The sequence below is a fragment of the Entelurus aequoreus genome, linkage group LG13 (genome assembly GCF_033978785.1).
Source record: "Entelurus aequoreus isolate RoL-2023_Sb linkage group LG13, RoL_Eaeq_v1.1, whole genome shotgun sequence".
Taxonomy (NCBI): domain Eukaryota; kingdom Metazoa; phylum Chordata; class Actinopteri; order Syngnathiformes; family Syngnathidae; genus Entelurus; species Entelurus aequoreus.
The window spans coordinates 56,755,796-56,780,411 of NC_084743.1; the positions used below are offsets into that span (position 1 = coordinate 56,755,796).

A 24,616-nucleotide genomic window follows, 5' to 3' on the forward strand; every position below is an offset into this window, starting at 1 on the left:
CTTACTTATGTTGTAATGTCATTTTTTTGTTCAGACCATGCATGCAGTTGTGGTTTGTCGAGTGGGATTCAAGATCGCCACATTTGATCTATGAATGAACCACCCAGGGATGAGAGGCAGCACATACTCTACACTTAACTATGGTGTAAGGTAGGGGGGCGACAAAATATGGCCGCAAATTTAAGAGCCCTGGCTTAGATACTAATACAGCAGTGTCTAGTGCTGCAGCACATGGTTGGTTAAGGTTAGAATACAATATGTGTTTATCTCTGCTGTTCCCAGCCTTGTCTAAAAAAATGTTAAAAGTACAGTCCAATGATGAATCTATTTGACACCAATAAAAAAAAACATGAAAAAAAAAAAAAAAAAAAGCCAGCAGACACCATACGCAGCAATTGAATTCATTTTATAATTCATCTAGTAGCAATAAAATTATAAAATGAAATTGCTGAATAGATGATACACCTAAAATGCTTATTTCTGACCGTCCACCAAAATGTTGACACACACGTAGGACGGAGGATTCTATACTGTCCATAGTCTGTCTGTGCAGCGCAAGCACTGATCCTGCAGCTATGTGTGGAATTGTTAGTGTACTCGTGCTTCTGACAAGCGTGAAACAAAACACCAAATAGTGCTCGCAAAAAGTGGTGAGTGTTGATGGATCACATTGCGTGTGCTGTTTAATTATATTTGCATTTTCTCCACCCAGTATTATGGGTGTTTTGATGATCAGCTAATACTTTGTATAATAGTTGAAGACAAAGACGCAAAATTAATAACACCCCTCATTCTGCTCACTTAACAGATGCAATTCATTTTGTGCACGTTTAGTGGATCAGCTTTGCGTGTGGTATGAAGTGTGCACGTGTTTTAGTGCACAAAAACCTTTAGCAAATCAGGCCCTCAGTGTTTTTATCAGGATAGGGAGGTTTCTCTCCCAAAAGTCACATTAATGACATGCAGTAAAGCCCAACTGAGGGTAATGTGCCATCTAATTAAAATAATGATAAAAACACAATGCTTCGGCAAGCATTCTTCCAAAACGAGTAATTGCAGATATGTAAGCGCTTTAACAAGGTGGACACAGAAAGTTATATCTCTCCTGAGAAACTCTTCTGGCTTAGAGAGAATATTGAAAGTCCCAAAGGGAGCTAGAACCTCTCTTTGACTCCCTTCTTAAGTCACCTTTAATCTGTTATTCTATTAATCAAAATCCCTAAATGGATTTTACCTCTACAATGTGCTCATTCATGGTCTGTCTCATGACTTTCTAATGCACACTCTGACTCCAAACATCTCTTTCCTCCTCCAGCTTTTGTCAACAAACCGGCCCCTGGATTCCCAAGAGAATGACACTTTCTCGAAACAAAGCGTTATCAATTTGGCTACAGAATGACTTGATCTCTTTCCACTCCTCATCTGCTGTTTATGAAATAAGATATTAGTGAATACTACTCTTGTGACTGTGGGAGTATTCACATATTTTCCAAAGCAGTCACTATGATTTGTGGGCTCAAACAAATAGTGTGAGACTTTGTCTCCGTTTCTCTCTATGTACTGTGCTGCACTGTATATGTGTGTTGCCAGATGACACATGACTGACCTGAAATACTATCATACAATTTACAGTAGAGTGGCCAACCCAAAAACAAAGAGGATAGAGGGGTCAGAGGAAGATGAACCAACCACAGGGATGAAAGGATGGAGGGAATAACAAGAGCAGACGGTAAAGTCTGGTGCAGTAGTGCAAAAAAGCAGCTGGAAAGTGTGACCTGTTGCATAAAGACATTCTGGCCACTGATAATGACATATGTTCCATCTCTCCTGACTGCACTTGTATCAAATATTTTGAAGCCTATACATTGCAAAATAAATTAACTTCAGTGCGTAAGGATAAGTGTGTGCCATGGGTGTCAAACTGGTTCAATAGCAAACCATCTCCAAGCTACACATGACATATTTGCACATATGTCCATACGCAGTATGTATCATTATCTCTGAAAAATTGGAGGATGAGGAGAAACTGTTACACACTACGTAAGAGCAGGCAGAACCAGAAAAGAAGACTAAAAGCTAAAGCTAAACTAGCTTGAAACACACAGGAAATAAGTTCTTAGTAAAGTTTAAAAATAGTAGATGGAACCGTGTTACAGCAGAAAGTAAGCAGCTATTGACATGATGGATTAACATGAGTCAAGGATAATACAATGGAGCTCTGTTGGTGTGTAGCAGCCAGTCGTACACATAAGGGGGAGGGTAGATCGATCCATATATCATTGGCGTAGATACCCACGGTAATATCCATACTGGAGTTCAAAGAGAGCTATTTTCATTTTCACAATTTATTTTGTTTTTGTTTACATACTTGTAGAATGAGGACTTTGAGGCGAAAACAAATGATTAAAAGAGTAGTACAGTGGAACCTTGACTCACAAATTCTTTTATTTGCGAACTTGTGGTTTACAAACTTTTAAAACGGAGCTAAATATGCCTCTGTGTGCGAACCATGTCATGTCTCTATTGTGTAATGCTAGCAGTCATTTTGTGCTTGCTCATGTTGAGGGGATTGAGGAAGATGGCTTCGTAACACAGCAAGGTTTTAATTGTGATGAGAACACATTTTTATGGAAAAAGATACAAAAGCGGACCTATTTCGCAACGGGCAGACTACCTCTCTTTCAGTGGCGCGCACACTCACACATATGTATTATTATTTTAGTGTCTGAAACACATTATATGAGTTGTATTATTAATACTTATTAGAAAAATGTATTCAGTTTTCGTATATGATTTGGTCTTTGTAGGACTTGTCCACATTGATTGCACTGAAGATTTTATTGTGCTTGTAAATACTTTAATATGACGTAACTAAACCAGTTAATTGATTGACCTTTTGGAATGGATTACTAAAAACAATCGAGGTATCACTATGATGCATTTAGCAAGGAAGATTATGAATGAAAGTGAGGGCTTACAGTCAGTCACCTTTCGATGATGTACAGGTTGGATGAATGCGACCTGAACGCTCAGACTGCAGTCGCATCGGACACATATCCAATTTATATTCATATATAAAAGAGGCATAAATCGTTTTTTTTTTGCTGTTCACATTGAAAAAAATCAGATACATTTCACATACAGTGCATTAAAAAGTAATTACAGGGCTTCACTTTTTCCACATTTTCTTATGTGACAGCTTCATACCAAAATGGAATAAATTCATTTTTGTCCTGAAAACTCGACACACAATGCTCTATAAGGACAATGTGAAAGTTTTTTTTTTTAAGTTTTGCAAATTTATTAAAAATAATAAAGTAAACCTTTGCTCATTACTTTGTAAATGCACCTTTGGTAGAAATTAAAGTGTTACATATTTTTTAATACGACGCCACTAGCTTGGCACACCTATCTTTGGGCAGTTTCGCCTATTTCTTATTGCAGCACATCTCAAGCTCCATCAGGTTGGATAGGAAGAGTCGGTGTGCAGCCATTTTCAGCTCTCTCTAGAGATGTTCAATCAGATTAAAGTTTGGGTTCTGGCTAGGCCACTCAAGGACATTTACAGAGCTGTCCTGAAGTAATTCCTTTGATATCGTGGATGTGTGCTTAGGGTTGTTGTGCTGCTGAAAGATGAACTGTCACCCCAGTCTGAGTTCAAGAGTGCTCTGGAGCAGGTTTTCATTCAGAATATCTCTGTACATTGCTGAATTCATGATAAGTCTTCCAGTTCCTGACACTGAAAACATCCCCACAGCAAGATGTTGTCACCACTATCCTTGACTGTAGGGGTGGTATTGGGCCTGGTGATGAGCAGTGCTTCGTTTCTTCCAAACATGACGCCTGGCATTCATGCCAAAGAGTTAAATTTTTGTCTCATCAGAACAGAGAATTTGGATTCTCATGGTCTGAAAGTCTTTCAGGTGCATTTTGGCAAACTTTAATGAAGGAATAGCTTCCGTCTGGCTACTCTACCATACAGGCCTGATTGGTGGATTGCTACAGAGATTATTGTCCTTCTGGAAGGTTCTCATCTAACTGCAGAGGAATATTGTACCTCTTACAGAGTGACCATCAGGTTCTTGTTCACCTCTCTTACTGTCAAACTTCTTCCATTCAAGGTTGATGGAGACCACTTTGCTCATTGGGACCTTCAAGGCAGCAGATTTTTTTCTATACCCTTCCCCAGATATGTGCCTCAAGACAATCCTGTCTCGGACGTCTACAGACAATTCCTTCGACTTTATTCTTGGTTTATACTCTGCCATGCGCTGTCATGTGTGGGACCTTATATACTGTATATAGACAGGTGTGTGCCTGTTCACATCATGTCCAACCAACTGAATTTGCCACAAGTGGACTCCAATTAAGCTGTAGAAACATCTCAAGAGTGATCAGTTGAAACAGGATGCCCCTGACCTTACTATGTATGTTTATGTCATTTCTTAAGTTTTTTTTTAAATACATTTGCAAAAAATCTACAAAATGTTTTGCATTGTCATTAAGGGTATTGTGTGTAGAAATTTGAGGACAAAAATTCATCTATCCTCTTTTGGAATAAGGTTGTAACGAACTGTGTAAAAAAGAGAAGTGCTGTGAATACTTTCCAGATGCACTGTATGGGCAATTTTTTTTATTAAAAAAATCAGAATCGACCAACAGAAAAAGGCCAAAGAGGTGGAAGACAAAATAAGTTCAAAATTATTAAATTAATTTGACTATACAATACAGTATAAAAAACAACCCACATGTCAAAAGTACTAGTTTTTGTTACCTTTGTTCCCACGGTCATCGCCCCAGGAGTTTTCCACCCGCCACTTTTCATAGCCTTCTTTTCCTTCCTAAGAAAGACAGATGGAGAAGATGATGAAGAGATTGCAGCAAAGAAAGTGTCCTCACAGCTGGTGTCACTTACAAAGGGGAAACTGACAGCACCATGAATCTATTTAGCCAATTAACAAAGGATAAACTTGGAAGCAATGAACCCTGGGAAAATGAATCAGGTTCTTTCCGCTGTTCCTTTTGGTCACGCCAAACTGTAGTCAGGATGGACCTTAACATCATGTTTTTGTGTGTGCCCACCTTGTCCGTGACAGCAGTCAGGATCATGGCGTGCGTCATTAGAGAGTCTCCACATATCAGGCGCTCTGCCTTAGTAAGGTTCTTCACTGAAACACCAAACACCAGCTCATGGTTGAAGCTGCGAGCACACAAGTGGGAGTTTTTAAATCATGTCCTCAAAACAGTCTGCATTCAAAATACATTTTGATTTAGAGAATGTAACTGAGCCATTTCCTCAAACCTTTAAACCCATACATCAATTTTATTTTTTAATCCTGATATATGATAGACTTTAGTAGAAGAAGGGGTGAAGCATGTTCTAAGAATGTGTAAAGCAAAAAGAGCTTGGTAAGTTAAAATCCCACATGTATAAACTGAATATATTACTTTGTTCCCCATGTTCTAACCATAAATTCCTGGTTATCGTTGACATTCATAGAAACGAGCTGACCCTCAAAAGAGACCAAGTCAAAAATATTGCACAAAACTGGTTTGATTCTGAGACTAGATTTAAGCCTGGCACCAATATCTCAACTAGTGGTGCACATGCAGGGCCAAGAACATTCCCATTTTTTGAAGAGACAGATTGATCATTGAAGCGGATGAGCTCTGCTCTTGTCATGTGATGCCACACAACATCGGTGATGCAACAATGTCAAACTAAGGTATGCTGGTTTAGTTTTTGTATGCCCCAAATTGTTGCCCTAGATTGCATATGGCCAAATATTTCAGGTAACAAACTACCGTTTGCCTGCGTATCATTGTTGTGGGGCCAGGGGACAAAGAAAGTTATGAGTATTAGCATTTTGATTAAAAAAAAGGTAAGATTTTAAGAAAAAAACTCCTAGCAAAGAACAAAGCTCCATCTCTGTGCAACACCAACTTCACTAACAAGAGTCATCAACAAAGGTTAAAGTGATGTGAGTGTATCAGTTTTATTCGTCCATCCATCCATCCATCCATTTTCTATCCTCTCATTTTTATGAATTGCTTTCTGCATGTAACATTTGTGTTCATATTATGGTACATTTGGAACGGATTAATTGGATTTACATTATTTCTTATGCAAACAAATTTTTGTCGGTTTTCATCTGAACTTTTGGAACGGATTACTAACAAAAACTGTTTGTAACATTTTTAAGAATTAAATGTCTCCTGGTCTTGACAGATTATTGGAACTAGGCCCACAAAGCTTTATCTCATACATTCCTTATCATTTGGACCCACTTTGGACCCAAATACTTTGTGATGTGAAACGTAAGACATGCATGATTTAAGAAAACCTGACAAGATCTTAGTTCACCAAGGAAAATATGAACCGGAACATATACTCCCCCCGCCAAAAGTAAACTGCAAAGCTTTTGTAGTAATGACAAGCTCAACAGGACAAATGTGACGTAGACCATAGAACAGGGATGTACCGACTGCTGACCTGTATTGACCGATTTTTGTGAAAAAGTATGTGCTCGGCTGTTGCCGATTTCTGTATGACTGACACTGTTGATTTTTGGTCCCTCGGCTGACAAGCGGCCAGTAGCTAATTATGTGTCTCCATACAATGTGCGGTGCCGCTTGCCAAAATTAATAATAATCACTTCCATTACAGCAAATAAACTGCATTTTCTAGTTTCTTAAGTATCATTATCAGGTATCACTGGAGGACAAATCTATACATGTTACACACCGAGAGCAAGCCAGGAGCAGGCATGCAAACCGCTAAGCTTAAAGAAGTTCAGATGGAACCACGTTATAGTAGAAATTCAGCAGGTGTTAACATTAAATTAACAAGTACATTAATAAGAGACTATCTAGAGCAGGGGTCCCCAAACTACGGCCCGCGGGCCGGATACGGCCCCCCAGCGTCCAAAATCCGGCCCGCGGGAAGTCCCAAGTTAAAAAAAACAATATATATTTTTTAAAATTATTATTATTTTTCCTTTGTCCTTACTAGTCCATTTTCTACCGTCTCCTAGCCACTCAGGCAAATCATATTGTCTAAAAATGCATTTTACCATCGATAATGTGACATGCAGCAAGTGCGCTCTTTAAGTCAATTTGTGCGCGAGGAATATATATGTATGAATACACACACATATATATATATAAATATATATATATATATATACATATATATATACATATATATATATATATATATATATATATATACATACACACACATATAGACACATATACATATATATATATACACATATATACATATACTGTATATATACATACATACACATATTAAGTTAAAGTTAAAGTACCAATGATTGTCACAGACACACTAGGTGTGGTGAAATTTGTCCTCTGCATTTGATATATATATATATATATATATATATATATATATATATATATATATATATATATATATATATATATATATATATATATATAATATGTAAATGTGTGTGTGTATATATATATATATATATGTATATAATATGTAAATGTGTGTGTGTATATGTATATATATATATATATATATACACACACACACACATTTACATATTATATATATATATATATATATATAATATGTAAATGTGTGTGTGTGTGTGTATATATATATATATATATATATATATATATATATATATATATATATATATATATATATATATATATATATATATACACACATATACAGGTACATATATATATACACACATATACATATACTGTATATATACATATATACACATATTAAGTTAAAGTTAAAGTACCAATGATTGTCACACACACACTAGGTGTGGTGAAATTTGTCTTTTGCATTTGATATATATATATATATATATATATATATATATATATATATATATATATACACATATTAAGTTAAAGTTAAAGTACCAATGATTGTCACACACACACTAGGTGTGGTGAAATTTGTCCTTTGCATTTGATATATATATATATATATATATATATATATATATATATATATATATATTATATATATATATATATATATAAAATATGTAAATGTGTGTGTGTATATATATATATATATATATATATATATATATATAAAATATGTAAATGTGTGTGTGTGTATATATATATATATATATATATATATATATATATATATATATATATATATATATATATATATATATATATATATATATATATATATATATATATATATATATATATATATAGCGCGGCACCCAGCCAAATTGTTTTACCCCAATGCGGCCCCGGAGTCAAAAAGTTTGGGGACCCCTGATCTAGAGAGAGGATAATATAACAACCGTTGGTGTGCCAGCATGGTCACAGTTACCCTACACGTAGAAGAAGACGGATCGATCCATAAATTGGTGGTGTCGATACCACAGGGAGTAACAGTATACAATCGATACAAGAGTAATTACATAGATATTTTTACGGTCTTAATAATTTTGTTGCTAATGTTAATGTTTACAAACTCAGGGAATTATTCATTAGACAAAAACTTTGACGACAAAAACCAAAAGATTTAAATTAGTAGTAGATAGTCATTTGTGCAAAGGCGTGGTGCGGTTGGGAGAGTGGCCGTGCCAGCAACCTGAGGGTTCTTGGTTCAATCCCCACCTTCTACCAACTTCGTCACGTCTGTTGTGTCCTTGAGCAAGACACTTTACCCTTGCTCCTGATGGTCGTGGTTAGGGCCTTGCATGGCAGCTCCCGCCATCAGTGTGTGAATGTGTGTGTGAATGGGTGAATGTGTAAATAGTGTCAAAGCACTTTGAGTACCTTGAAGGTAGAAAAGCGCTATACAAGTATAACCCATTTATCATTTACTTTTTTCCAGCTATTGTGTACTATTGACTTTGATTTGCTCAAATAAATATAAGTAATAAAAGACAATAAGGAAGAAGTTTAAATAATGTGTTGATATTGCTGCATTGTCAATAGCACTCAACATATACGTATAAATGGAAAACCATCCATCTATCCATCCATCTACTTCCGCTTTTCCGAGGTCAGGTCGTAGAGAAGCAGCCTAAGCAGGGAAGCCCAGACTTCCCTCTCCCCAGCCACTTCGTCCAGCTCCTCCCGGGGAATCCCGAGGTGTTCCCAGGCCAGCCGGGAGACATAGTCTTCCCAACGTGTCCTGGGTCTTCTACCAGTCGGACGTGCCCTAAACACCTCCCTTGGGAGGCATTCGGGTGGCATCCTGACCAGATGCCCGAACCACCTCATCTGGCTCCTCTCGATATGGAGGAGCAGCGGCTTTACTTTGAGCTCCTCCCGGGTGACAGAGCTTCTCACCCTATCTCTAAGGGAGAGCCCCGCCACCCGGCGGAGGAAACTCATTTCGGCCGCCTGTACCCGTGATCTTGTCCTTTCGGTCATAACCCAAAGTTCATGACCATAGGTGAGGATGGGAACGTAGATCGACAGGTAAATTGAGAGCTTTGCCTTCCGGCTCAGCTCCTTCTTCACCACAACAGATCAATACAGCGTCCGCATTACTGAAGACGCCGCATCGATCCGCCTGTCGATCTCATGATCCACTCTTCCCTCACTCGTGAACAAGACTCCGAGGTACTTCAACTCCTCCACTTCGGGCAAGATCTCCTCCCCAACCCAGAGATGGCACTCCACCCTTTTCCGGACGAGAACCACGGATTCAGACTTGGAGGTGCTGATTCTCATCCCAGTCACTTCATACTCAGCTGCGAACCGATCCAGTGAGAGCTAAAGATCATGGCCAGATGAAGCCATCAGGACCACATCATCTGCAAAAAGCAGGGACCTAATCCTACAGCAAACAAACCGGATCCCCTCAACGTCCTGACAGCGCCTAGAAATTCTGTCCATAAAAGTTATGAACAGAATCGGTGACAAAGAGCAGCCTTGGCGGAGTCCAACCCTCACTGGAAACGGGTCTGACTTACTGCCGGCAATGGAAAACATTTACAGTTAATACATGTGATCAGTATTGGTATTGAATGATCTCACTCATGGATAATTGATATCAGAATCAACCCCAAAAAACCCTGATTGGAAAATCTCAGCCGCAGAACGGAAAAAGGAAGCCATCGACAAATGAAAAAGGTACATGAGTCTTTCACCTGGTTGTTACATACAATATGGAAACAATATAAAACTTAAAATCTAATATGGCAAAACAATTATAAGCAAAAAAACACATGTAATATGGCATCATAAATAAGAAAGTGATACAACTGGCTAACAAGTAAAGGTTTACATGTCAGAGGTGAAAAGACTTTGCAATTTAAAAAAAATTAACATTAACAGTGGAACACTACCAACTTTATATTATATGGGTCTGAGCTTGGCTCTCAACAAATGGAACGCAGCATAAGACTGCCGTAACCTCACTAGGAATAATTGTATATCTGAGCAGTCAGGATTGTTCTGAATTTACCAGCTCAAGGAAAGCACAAGTGCTGAAAGATAAAACCATCCCATCAGTAGGCATCCCAGTGAGAGCGGACATTGTAAGTCACTGTGTTGTGTTAATTGAAATGTTTAGCGCATAGCAACGAGTGCTACCGTTGCTACGCGCCCTGTGAAATCTATGTGCCCAGGAATTACATTTTGGTAATATTTAAAATGACCAAAAACAAATATTACATGTTATTATGAACGTGCCTGTTACTACATTGCATACATACTCACAACATGTATATAAAACTGTGTTGGAGGTTTTTGGATGACTTTTAGAGGGCTTTATATATACCGTATTTTTCGGAGTATAAGTCGCTCCGGAGTATAAGTCGCACCGGCCGAAAATGCATAATAAAGAAGGAAAAAAACATATAAGTCGCACTGGAGTATAAATCGCATTTTTTGGGGAAATTTATTTGATAAAACCCAACACCAAGAATAGACATTTGAAAGGCAATTTAAAATAAATAAAGAATAGTGAACAACAGGCTGAATAAGTGTACGTTATGACGCATAAATAACCAACTGAGAACATCCCTGGTATGTTAACGTAACATATTATGGTAAGAGTCATTCAAATAACTATAACATATAGAACATGCTATACGTTTACCAAACAATCTGTCACTCCTAATCGCTAAATCCCATGAAATCTTATACGTCTAGTCTCTTACGTGAATGAGCTAAATAATATTAGGGCTGCAACTAACGATTCATTTGATAATCGATTAATCTGTCGATTATTACTTAGATTAATAATCGGATAAAAGAGAAAAACTACATTTCTATCCTTTCCAGTATTTTATTGAAAAAAACCGGCATACTTGCACCATACTTATTTTGATTATTGTTTCTCAGCTGTTTGTAAATGTTGCAGTTTATAAATAAAGGTTTATAAAAAAAAAAAATGTAAAAAAATGTAAAATATATATATATATACAGTATATATATATATATATTAAAAAAGCCTCTGCGCATGCGCATAGCATAGATGCAACGAATCGATGACTAAATTAATCGGCAACTATTTTTATAATCGATTAGTTGTTGCAGCCCTAAATAATATTATTTGATATTTTACGGTAATGTGTTAATAATTTCACACATAAATCGCTCCTGAGTATAAATCGCACCCCCGGCCAAACTATGAAAAAAACGGCGATTTATAGTCCGAAAAATACGGTAGATCGTAATCCCATTACCTGCATTGTTAGGTGCCTTTTACAAGCAGTTTTTCACTGTTGAGTGAACGCACAGAAAAGGGAAATAAGTGTGTTCTTATATCACAAAAGGATTGCGGATGGGCAAAATTTAAAAAGAACAGTTTCCCATTAAGATTAGTAGACTAAATGATTGTACTGTAAAAAAAAAAAATCAAAAAGTGAAAAAGTCAGATTTTCCTTTAGATATTTTGGAAACTATATTATGAACAAACCACTGTTTTGTAACGTGTCGCGGCCTGACACAAAACATTTTTCTTTTCTCCCCCTACTTACACATTCATGTCGTTAATCCCCAGCTTGCCATGGAAATGTTTATCCACGTCACATCCGAACCACACTGCCTAAAACATAAAGGGTAGCCATTTTTCATTAATCCAAATGCACCTGGAAGTTGCTGCTGCTTATGCCAACATACTTCTCCCGCCTTTATGGAATCAGCTGCAGCCTTCTTAAGAAGCTGTATGGGCTGATTGTTGTAGAGAGTCTTGCCACCTTCGACCATGTTTCCGAGGAACTCTACACTGTACAGCTTTCCGTAAGGATTTTGGGGTCGAGGGTCATTAACAAGGCAGATCTGACGATGAGATGTACGTACAAGCTCAGAGACTGAACAGGAGAGTAACACATAGTCCTGGTATTAGGGACCCACGTACTTTGTCCTGAAGGTTGTATAGGGGTTTGACGTGCTCCCTGTAGAATTCCTGGGGGGTGAGGGGTCCAATGCGATGAAAGTTCTTATCCTTGTCCCTGTACTCCCAGCAGATGGTGTCAGGTGGGTTACCGAGACAAACACTGGCCACTCGGAACACCTACACAGCAAAAACATAGTTTAGACATCAATTTACTAACTATAAGCTAGTGTTACACATGATACTGCATATGTTAGAAGTAGAATTCAGTAAGAGAAAGAGATGGGCGATATGGCCTTAAAGCTTTGTGATATATATTGCAGTCTCATGCGATAACAATATATATGACCATATATTATTTTGCATTTAGATGGATGGATGGATGATGATATAATTATTTCAAAATGGGTTACAAAGGCTCCTGATTTGGCTGCTGACATGGGCAGAAACGTTTTGAGTCATTACTTTCTCAAAACTATAAGTAATATACTTTCTAATTTACTATTAATATCTTGTTACTTCCTGTGTAACATGGTTTTATCTAAACTTCGGTTAAAATGTACTAAGAACTTATTATTTTGTTGTTTGTATAATTTAAATTAGTTAATTACAATACTACAAATTTGGAAATTTGGGTATCGATCCCATATCAAGTAGAAACAGGGGCAGTATCGGCCACATTGATGCTGATACTCATACTTCCAAATTTTCTAGATCATTTAATGAGTACATTTTTATCATAAACACAATAGCAGTGTAACAGTATCAAATATTCAAAGTATTCCCTTTTACTACAAACAATATTTTGATCAAAACAAAGTCAAGAGTGCAAAATAAATATTATTGGACCTAAATCCTTTGGTTTTTGCCTTTAAAGTTCTTCTGTGTCCAGGACCTTCTGAGTTTGTAATCATTATCCAAAACAACAACAAATTATTTTGTGATTGTAAAAAATATTGATCTAATTACTGTGGTATCAACCCTATACTGATAACATGGTCTTGTTACAGTCAATTTTTGTATTGATTCGCCCACCCCTGTTTACATTCAAGAACTCTAGTTTAGCGGTTGGCATGATTTATTGTATTCTGTTACATTGTGTAGTGCAGCATGTTTAGCTCGTCCTTGTCCTCCAGTGATAAAGTTACTTGTAAGAACAAAATGTTTATTTGCAGAACACAGCCCTAATGTGTCATCAACATGCATTATTAAGTATTAAAAGTTCGGCCCAATTTATATAATGTACATCGTCGTACACTGTTTATATTGCACAGCCCGAATAAAAGCCTTTAAAAATACTGTCTTACGAATTTTAATACACATAAAACTAAACAATCCCAAGATCACCGCTACTTCCATCCATCCATCCATTTTCTACCGCTTGTCCCTTTCAGGGTCACGGGGGGCGCTGGAGCCTATCTCACTTATCCCGCCCATTTGTTCTCTTTTTTTTTTTAGTTCACTATAACATATCTTTCACTTTCCCTATTTGTGCCCCACATCCTTTTTTTGTGCGTCTTCCTGCTGTACTGAAGACTTATTTCCTGTGGGCTTAGTCGTACTGTTTGGACTAGGCTGTCTGTTAATCTGGCCCTTCTAACCTCGGATATAGTTATCTCAAGAATGTTCTTCATATTATGCACCCCTCCCATCCTCCATTCTCCACTTCTAAAACACAACATAAGAAAACTGATGTCCTAAACAATAAAAAGGGTTCAGAGCACCACTCTCATTTGTGCTGAAATGTAAAACATGTATCCTTGTGCAGGTTAAAAGGTTATAACAAACGGCAGAGACCTATAGAATTAAAACATGTCCAATATCTGCACTGTTTTATTATGCACTTGCATTGGTAACAAATCAATAAAGAATGAATAGTCACTTTAAACCAGGACTAAAAGCTACCTAGCAAAACACTCAAAGACACAGTAAGTACTTTTCGTATTGGGAATTCCGAGTGAGGACCTCAACATTCCTAAACATGCGACCACATCATGAAATAACTTTAATTAAGAGTTGAATGCCTTCTTATCCCCAAATCAGCAACCCCCACATTTCAACACATACAGGTATGTTGTGAAGGAATGGCATGCTGTAGTGACCATCCTCTTGTAACATCTGTGCTTATTAAAATTAACATACATCATACATCTTTAGAAACACAGTTTTGTTCATTTTAAGTCTTTCATTTAATTATAAAAGCTTAACACAAACAGTGTGTCCATTGACGACACCAACACTGCATCCTCTCCTGTTAAGGAACTCATTAGAAATGGAATTACAGTAAAAACATAACTTTCACAGTTACAAGTGTTGTATATGCAAACGTATGCTCTGTGCAATGTGCCTTGACTTGAAATCTTAGATCACTCTATGTCTTGCCATTTATTACTCAAGTACGAATCAGTCTATACTCCGTACTCTTACTGAACTATAGCAGGTTGTCAACTTTTGATGCAATCATATCTGTGTAGGGATGTAATCATAAACTGTAATAATGATAACCCCGGTAAAACGCCAGGCAATTAGTATTACCGTTTTAAATTATAACTATTGAAAAAATTGTGACTGATAACAGCACTTTGATAAACTCACAAACTGATTTGGATAGCGAGCTGGCGCCAAAGGCTAACATGAAAACAAGAGACAATAACGTTTTCGCCCTTTAAAAAACGAAATACCCCAATCTAAACATTTATAAACACACTACTGTCTGAGCAACTAAGATATTCAATTGTGCTGTGTTTTCTTTCTGAACAGAGTGATCGTTCTATACAGGAGGAACACAAGACGGAGGTGTTTTTAGAGTAATATGCCACAATGCCTACCCGAAATAATAAATAACAGCTTTAATTTGTTTAGCACTTTCCATTTAAATCTTAAAAGTGTTACAGTACAAACCAATATATAAAACAATAAAAGCTTAGTATTTTATCTGATTTAATGGCTAACACTAAAACATTATCAGTGAAGCATAACAAACACAAAACATGCAAAATAGTAGGTTTGTTAGTTATTAATAAAAATGCTTGTTCAAAAGATGTGTGCGAGTACTTTTAGAGCACATTCAACAATACGGCAATAATAATAACCGTGATAAGTTCAGTTACAATAACCGTGATATAAAATTTTCATATCGTTACATCCCCACTACTATGTCATCGCTCAATGAGGATAAATGTAAAAGCGATATTATCAGACATTGGCGCCATTCATATCAATTATGAGTGCATGATAAATATTGGATTGACAATTATCGGGACAAAATAAGTAATTACAACATCACACCGAAAATACAGATAACATTAAAAAAAAACTACTTTGATAACTGAAAAATATAAATATATATATATATATATATAATTTTTTTTTGATTGCCAGTACTGTGCTGTGGCCACTGGGTTAGGGTTAGCAAATGAAGTGCCTCTTTTCTTCTACGCGCCGTGCCGTGCTGTGAGCCTGCAGCAAACTTCCCCTAATCTCATTGTAAACAGACACAGCGTCAATTGTGTGGGACTTCTTCAGTTTCAGATGAAGACCTTTTACATCCTCTTCTCACCAAATGTTTTACAAACATTCCGCGCTTTATCATATCAAATATTATGAGCCACCTACTACGCCAGAATCTCTACAACTGTGTTCTGAAAGCCTATGGACACACGTGCTGCTAAACAAGCTGCCGTAAGCCAGCTGCAAAGTAGTTCCTATTGGCGCAGCGTTTGAAAAGTGCAAAAGGTTTTCCAGAGATGACCGAAAGCTAAAGTAAAGTAATTTCATCATGAAAATGATGGCTCTGGACGACCATCCATCGTTAAAAACATTGGCCTTTGTCAGAACAAATCTACAGGTACAGTTTGGGTCGTTCTTACCGCTTGGTGTGTAAAACCAATTTAAATCTTAACTTAAGAAAAACAACTAAAACATAATAAGTTATCGGTATTGGCCTTGGGAAGCAGGAAGTTATCTGTACCAGCTTAAAAAAACAAAACATAATGTGCCTCCCTAGTATTAATAACATCCCACTCATTCTGCCTCTCTGCTGTAACCAAAAAGTGTGCACGCTTACAAAGAGTTGGCTGATTAACTGCTTCTTTCCGAACTTAACACAGCAAATAATTTGCAACATCTGTGTTGTCCATGTGTTTACTTGTCTAAAAAAAGTAAAAATAAAAACTGGCGTTAGAGGAAAAGTAGAACTGGCTAATGAAAACAAGATAAATGTTGATTATAGGTTTGTAAAAGTACCATGTGTATTTATTGTTGTTGTTATGCATTGTGCAGGAAACACCTCGGTGTACATAACTTAATAGTGCGGTCATACATGACATAATGATAAATACAATACGGTACAAGTCAAGTATTTAGGGGATGGTGTGGCCGTGCCAGCAACCTGAGGGTTGCTTGTTCGATCCCCAGCTTCTACCAACCTAGTCACGTCCATTGTGTCTTTGAGCAAGACACTTCACCCTTGCTCCTGATGGGTCATGGTTAGGGCCTTGCATGGCAGCTCCCGCCATCAGTGTGTGAATGTGTGTGTGAATGGGTGAATGTGGAAATAGTGTCAAAGCGCTTTGAGTACCTTGAAGGTAGAAAAGCGCTAATACAAGTATAACCCATTTACCATATTTGGAAACAAATTAAAACTGTTGGTTTTAAGAGTAAAGCACTTTGTGGATATCATTATCCAGAAAACCTTTGTTGTTGTGTTTGTCACTTCCTACTATTCTCAGACAAAACCACCAAATACTTAAATATGGATTTGATTTAAACAGAGTTTAAACAAAGTGAACCAAGAGATTCATGCAGTTTCTTGTCATGGGTGAAAGTACAGTTAAGATGTAATGAAAACCAGGGTGCACTCACAGTCAGCACACCAGTAAAGGTGGACAGCATCACATCTACACTTTCCAAAGTAGGAGTGACAGAGCACTTTGATGTTTTGAAATGAACTCCCACTGATTCAAATATGGGGAGGAAATAATATTATACTTGCTTTAAAAATTCTAAGGTTACTCCGCATGCATGTGCACACACACATGCACATAGGAGAATGTTTTGAAACCAAACAAATGATCCTTGAATAACATCCGCTTGAACAAAAAACAAGATAAGAAACACTGAGCATGAAAGAAGACATCGTTCATTGTATGTCAATTAATGCTACTGTCTTAAATATAACCTAATGTACTGTGTTGACTATTATGAATACCTGTGCTTGTCAAATAAACTTGCGTACACCCGTGTTCTCCAACTGTTTCGTGACATGACCGAATCCTTTATCACAGCTGGCCGTGACTGGAGAGTGTTTCGCAAAACAAACCACTTCCAGGTGGACAAACAAACACCGACAACTATCAGCTTCTCCAACCAGACACGCAATGCTGTGTTGGCAACTTTTGCTCTTACATGTGTGTGTATGTACATGTGACAAACATTCCGCTGTTTAAACAAGCAACAGACCACCAGTAGAATACAACAAAACCGCCAACAACAAAAGCTACTTAACCAAACCACAATGGGCGACTGATTGACTAAGCGCACATGAAAACGCAATGTGTGCACAAAACATGTGCAACACCTCATATAAAAAAGACCAAAGCTTTGGAAGGATTTATGGGTGTTATAAATGTTTGTCACTTTGGAGTAAATGTTATTGCAGGTGTTCAATTTCCTATGGACAACAAGTTACACAATGTCACCTTTGACTTTGTGTACTGACTTTTTTGGTATTGTATATTCCAGTTTGCTTTACAATCACTCTATTCTATTATAGTGATGTATACATGCATTAGTGTGCACACACTTGCGTACACAGTCAACAATCTCTTATAATTACAAATTCAAATCTACTGTTGGCCTTAGTGCATGTGTAAAATAAAAATATACATTAAAAGCACACAAATTCTTGTATACACAAGTACACCATTCGGTCAGTGAAATATTATCTAACAGCCCCCTCTTCTGGTTAAAATGGAACATTGTTATAGTGGTGTTGTCAGCTTAAAAGAGGAATATATGATGATTTTCCGCTTTTCTGACTTAGAAATGTTTTTAAAATGTTAGATACTCATGTTAAACCATGACAAAGTATTAAATCATAAGATTCATGCATTGGGATGTGAGCTTGCACGCTGTTTTGGATGCCTCTGAACGCTGTGTTTTGCAGCATCTTTTCAACACAGGGCCATTTGTGAAGTCACAGACTGACGAACGTACTGAAGTGGGCATCCTATTAACTGTTATTGACCAGCCTCCTCCCCTTTGCAAATTCATTCTCGTTTCAGGACTTCCCAACTGCTCTGATATCTATAAAATACATATTTCCAGGTTTATTTATCTCCAACATTTTACACAGGACTGTTTTGTCAGCATGGACCAGTAAGTACGAGGTTTGATTAGCTCCTAAACTCCACTGAAAAAGACGACAACGTTATGGCATTACAACTTGGTTTGAGGAAACAAAGGAGAAGGTAATATAAAATATTATTTTCATCTAATTGTGGCATTCACACTATCACTGACGTGTGACATGAAGTGGTGCAGGCTTGAAGTGGTACCCAAGAGAGGGTAGGTGTACCTCGTGTTGTGGCTGGTGAATCTACTGTATAAACAGTCTGGAAAAACAAAAAGCGATGATGATGTTTGTCTTTAAAGGGGACATATTATGAAATTATTTTTTTTTAAACATTTAAAACACTTCCTTGTGGTTTACATGATATGGTAATGGTGGTTATTTGGTCAACATTTTGCTTAGATTATGTTTTACAGACCACCTCTTCAGGATTCACCGTTTTTTTGGCAGTCTTATTTACATGCTTCCACTTTGACTGCGTTTTCTCCCGGTCAGCCATGTTACGCTAGGGTTTACCCTTTATGTAACTGATTGTGGCGCACCGCCACAGCAAAATTGAGGCCGCCACACTTTAAAAATATGTTGTTTTTTTTAATGTGAAAACAAATGAAAGTAATGTACATTTGTAATATAAGAAAATAGATGGATGGATTATAGCCTCCAGAAGAAGTCACAAGTCAGATACTCTTTTTAAATTTTATTGCTAATTTTATGCTGACAAGCGGCCCAATTCCAACAGGTATTCCCTCCGTGCACGTCTCCATGCTTCACTCTCAGATACACAACAACACTTCCTCACTCTCCCCCAATCACCTTTCAGACACAGATGGTGTCTTTGCCATTATGGGAATGATGAACAAAAAACTTTTACCACCAGCAAGTCATTACATTATAAATGGACATATAAAGCCTATTATTTGCGCACTACTGAGTAGTAATGAACCAAAAATGTGACCACCGGAAAAAGACTTTGATCACCAAAAACAGCACTACTGAAACCGGATGTTGTGACTACATAAACAAGATGCACGCGATGGTCTGGAGCGTAGGCAACATGTCTGCAATGTAAATATATCCGAGATATGCCTGCGTAGAGCGATCTACATAACGTGCAAATATTAGGAGGACAGTGACTGATTTTAAGGAGAGAAACTACAACTGGACCATCAGGGCAGAGCTTGCTGCAGCTCTATTTTGGTCAGAGACATCGAGGGACACAAGTAGAGTCTCCAAACACTGGTACATTCTATAATAACACCAAAAAAGACGCTAGATTTGTTACTAGTCGTTTTTAATAAAGAAAAAGTCACTGAAAGTCTCTAAAAACTTGAACATTTCTCAACAAAATACATTGTACAATACGCAGAAACAATTGAAAATAGAGCAAGTTAATACTAATTAGTAACAAGAGATTTGTTTTTAAATGTATGTGTTACATTTTTTTTAGCCTTTTTAAAGAAAATCATATCATAGCAAATTATATGATGACATCATGGTGACCATGCCCCTACCATGGCTCTAACCACAACCTCACCGCCACAGGTATCTTGGCAATGGAGGGGGGAACCCAGTATATGCTACTTTGTATTAGAAATGGCAACAGCTGAGGATGCATGTGCATGTACGAGCCAGTCTGCTCCACAGCAAGAGGATAGAGGGAAAGAAAGAGCTTACTGATTACAGCGAGGACTATAATGACGGACTCACGCAAAGCTTTACGGGTAAATCTCTACCATACAGGGAAATATCCGCTGACGTCACACATCACAAATTGGGCAAATTCCAAACGACTCGTTTGGAGGAAGTATGATGGAAAGCAAGACTGTCTTATAAATCTCAAACATGCCTCTATGGTTTGATTTCACATTTTTTTTGCAGATCCCAAATACACAAAAACAGGTACCAATGGGTAACAAAAAATGGTTTTGCATAAGATTATATTTATCTGCGTACTTTTATTATTTCTAAACATAAATATAAATGTTGATACTTTGGTGATGGTCTAGCTTAGAGCGTTTAATCTGCAAACTGAAGGGAACACCTCCACATGCGGACATATGCAGAAAGTGGGTTATAAATGTGAATGTGGAGCAAAATGTATGCAACATTTACAATGAAGCATATTCAATATACACTACCGTTCAAAAGTTTGGGGTCACATTGAAATGTCCTTATTTTTGAAGGAAAAGCACTGTACTTTTCAATGAAGATAACTTTAAACTAGTCTTAACTTTAAAGAAATACACTCTATACATTGCTAATGTGGTAAATGACTATTCTAGCTGCAAATGTCTGGTTTTGGTGCAATATCTACATAGGTGTATAGAGGCCCATTTCCAGCAACTATCACTCCAGTGTTCTAATGGTACAATGTGTTTGCTCATTGGCTCAGAAGGCTAATTGATGATTAGAAAACCCTTGTGCAATCTTGTTCACACATCTGAAGACAGTTTAGCTCGTTACAGAAGCTACAAAACTGACCTTCCTTTGAGCAGATTGAGTTTCTGGAGCATCACATTTGTGGGGTCAATTAAACGTTCAAAATGGCCAGAAAAAGAGAACTTTCATCTGAAACTCGACAGTCTATTCTTGTTCTTAGAAATGAAGGCTATTCCACAAAATTGTTTGGGTGACCCCAAACTTTTGAACGGTAGTGTATATTATTTAGAAAAGGAGTTCTTAACCTTTTTGACCTCGGGGTCCAACTTTCCCCTACAGAGGAGTCTGGGACTATATTTACACAACTATTAATCTTACCCTTGAGTTTATTCATATTAAATAATTATATCTAACCTACTTACAGTTTACAACCCAGTAAAGTGATATGAAACCATGTGTTAATCACAAATCCATCCATTTTCTACCGCTTGTCCCTTTCTGGGTCACGGGGGGTGCTGGAGTCTATCTCAGCTGCGTTGTGGCGGTAGGCGGGGTACACCCTGGACAAGTCGCCACGTCATCGCAGGGCCAACACAAATAGACAGACAACACTCACACTCACATTCACACACTAGGGCATTATTATTTATTCAACACACAAACCTTACTGTAGGTTTAGGTCTGGCTGATTAGAAAACTAAATTCTAACCAAATGATACTACATAAGAAGGGACTATATACTTAACTGACAAAAAATATATTTACATACAATTATGTTGTGCTAAAATAAACTAAATAAATAAATAATATTTCTTAACTCAATAAAATTCAAATGCAACCGCTTGACCACTTTAGTCATATTTTTTGCACTGAAACTTCTCAATGACTTTAGCTCCTGACTTGTTTTGTTTTATATTGTCATTATTGCCACAAGTGGTGTAAAACTGTATTACAACTAAGTACTGCTGCAGTTATGAGTTTTAAAATAGCTGTTAATTTATTTATTTTTAGTTAATTTACAACTTATTCTTTCATCGTCACTGCAATCAGGACTAAAATGAGTATTTTTTAGTTTCACAAAAGAATACTCTATCACAGTGGTCCCCAACCACCAGTCCGGGGACCGGTACCGGTCCGTGATGCATTTGCTCCCGGGCCGCACAGAAACATTAATTAATTTACAAACTACCACATTTTCTCAGACTTAACTTTCGCCTGTCCCACTAAACACACCAATAAGATTGTTAATAGATGTATATTACAACTCCATTGTTATAGTACATGGGACAATGCACATCAATGGATATATAACATTTTAATGTGCCAGATTGTGGGCAAAAGCTGATTTACACGTAGAAAGCCGGTCCGTGAAAATAATGCATACATTAAACCGGTCCCTGGTGGAAAAAAGGTTGGGGAACACTGCTCTATCAGACCAAACAGCATTTTGAGACTCACCTCCTCGATCATGGTGTTGATGGCCTCAGAGATCTCCGATTTAGTTGCGTCACTGGCCACCATGTTCCTCAGTCTGAAGCAGTACTCTCTCAGCTGTGAGACACAATTCAACAAAACACCTGTCATTCACAGGGGAATTCTAAGATTTTTGTTGTGTGGCTTAAGTCTGCAATAAAAAACAATTGCCCACCTTATGATTGAGAATGCCATTCATTCTGCGTGAGGCTTCTGAGCTGTGTGACTCTGGGAAGCATTTCTTTGGGATGACACCATACTTTTCTAGAGTGGACAATAAACAACATGTATTGTTTTTGAAAAGTGTGTATATTTTGTAGGCTTTGTTGGCATAAAAAATTGCAACATTAGCTAGAGGCAGTCCGCAATGAATACACCTTGCATCCATTTTTGTAATGTGTACAGTAATGTGTGTCGCTTATCTGCAAATTCTAAAAGATATAAACTACAAACCAATGAGATTGACCAGCATATCCCACTGTCCTCCATCATTTGCTGGGTTGGAGAGAAGGAATTGTAAGAGGCGTCCATCTACCGGCTCCTTGCACTGAGCGGTTTCCACAAAGGCATGGAGGAAGTAGTAACATCTCTCAATCTGTAGAGGAAAAAATACAGCATTTAACTGAGCGGTGACTCATCCTCTCATAATTTAACAACAGTGTGTACTGCAAAAGGTGGAAGAACGACAAAAACATTACAACACAGGGGAAAAAAAGCACCTTAAGATATTACCTTGTCCCAAAAGAACAGATAGGACTGACTAAATTCAAACTCCTCTATATTGAACTTTTTCATGAAGGGAAGTCGCATGACATTGAGACATGAGAAGATCCAACATCTCCCTGGTGAAGAAGAAAATAGATTAGGAGGAAATGTCTGCATACCAATGCAATACCCAAACATTTTTTTTAAATTAACCTTCTAACTTAAGGCAAGGTTTATTATGGAATAAGTCATATCTGGCAATAACAATTTGGAATTTGATCTAACCTGTGTGACCAATACATCTCTGTAGTTGCACAGAACTGACAGGTATGAGATCAAAAGGTCAGTAAACGTGTGCATCTCATTTTGTGCTTACAGGGAATCAGTGATGTCAGAGAGGAAAAGTAGAATGATACCACAGAAACATAAATTTAACTTTTTGCAACAAAAGCAGTACACACGTCTCGGACGTGGCTGTTTTGTACAGTAATGTGAAATCAAATAAATGGTTGTGACTTCTACGGCAATTTTATCCTATTTTAAACACGATGAGCAGCAAACAACGTCTTTTCTACAGTTTTCCCACATATATTGTTACAATATACAACAAATGGCTGCATTTATAGTACATACACACTCCTACTTTTCTTTAAAAGAAAATTCAATAGCCCTATTACAAATCAGTAGACAGGACCAATGGTCCCTCAAATGTTTCATGTGTCTGAGCAAATGCAAAACCTACCTGAGCATTCAGTGGAGCACATGTGAGCAACATCAGACGTGCACACTGTGGCCATACTAGCATCAAGCCTGTTCCAAACATGACTTAAAAACAAGTTAAATGTTTTATTATAATAATCAAATGACAAGTCATTTTAATGAGATCATTTTTTTATTTTAAGTGATTTGGCCCACTTACAATGAAAATAACAAAAAAGTCTTGTTTTTCATGAGCTATGTACTAGTATTGTATGTCTGGGTGGGGTCCTACTTTAGAATGTGTACCGCTTTCAGAAATAACATTTAGTTCCTCTTCAAACATTCTCATGTGGCAAAATGAGATGTAAGCATGGGATAAAGTGTACATTCCCGTAACTTTCTGTCCGTAAAACATATATTTTTATTACAATTTCTGTAATCTAGTAACAACATGTCATGATTAATATCCATGAATTAACACTCTTAATAAATGACAAAAGAATAAGCACACATCTGATTGAGTTTTCATAGTGTTAACGACCTGGCATGTACACTTTGTGTGGTGTTGGAGTTTTCCAACTTTTTGTGTGGCCATAAACATGTCACTGGCTAAGTGCCATGACTGCTTATGTTGGTGCAGGTGAGAAGGAGTAAGTGGCTGCTGTTGATATGACAGATGACAA

At 37.3% G+C, this 24,616-nt stretch overlaps 1 protein-coding gene across 1 annotated transcript in view; it reads right to left on the minus strand.

Moving 5' to 3' along the window:
* blmh (bleomycin hydrolase) overlaps nt 1-24,616 on the minus strand; it is a 38,254-nt gene that overhangs the window by 2,418 nt on the left and 11,220 nt on the right. Inside the window, exons 3-11 of the mRNA XM_062068069.1 lie at nt 23,262-23,371; nt 22,983-23,124; nt 22,705-22,793; nt 22,515-22,607; nt 12,350-12,505; nt 12,112-12,270; nt 11,970-12,037; nt 5,083-5,200; nt 4,775-4,841 (exon numbers count right to left, since the gene is read on the minus strand). Of these exons, the coding sequence (XP_061924053.1) occupies nt 4,775-4,841; nt 5,083-5,200; nt 11,970-12,037; nt 12,112-12,270; nt 12,350-12,505; nt 22,515-22,607; nt 22,705-22,793; nt 22,983-23,124; nt 23,262-23,371 (1,002 nt within the window). The remainder of the gene's footprint in view (nt 1-4,774; nt 4,842-5,082; nt 5,201-11,969; nt 12,038-12,111; nt 12,271-12,349; nt 12,506-22,514; nt 22,608-22,704; nt 22,794-22,982; nt 23,125-23,261; nt 23,372-24,616) is intronic.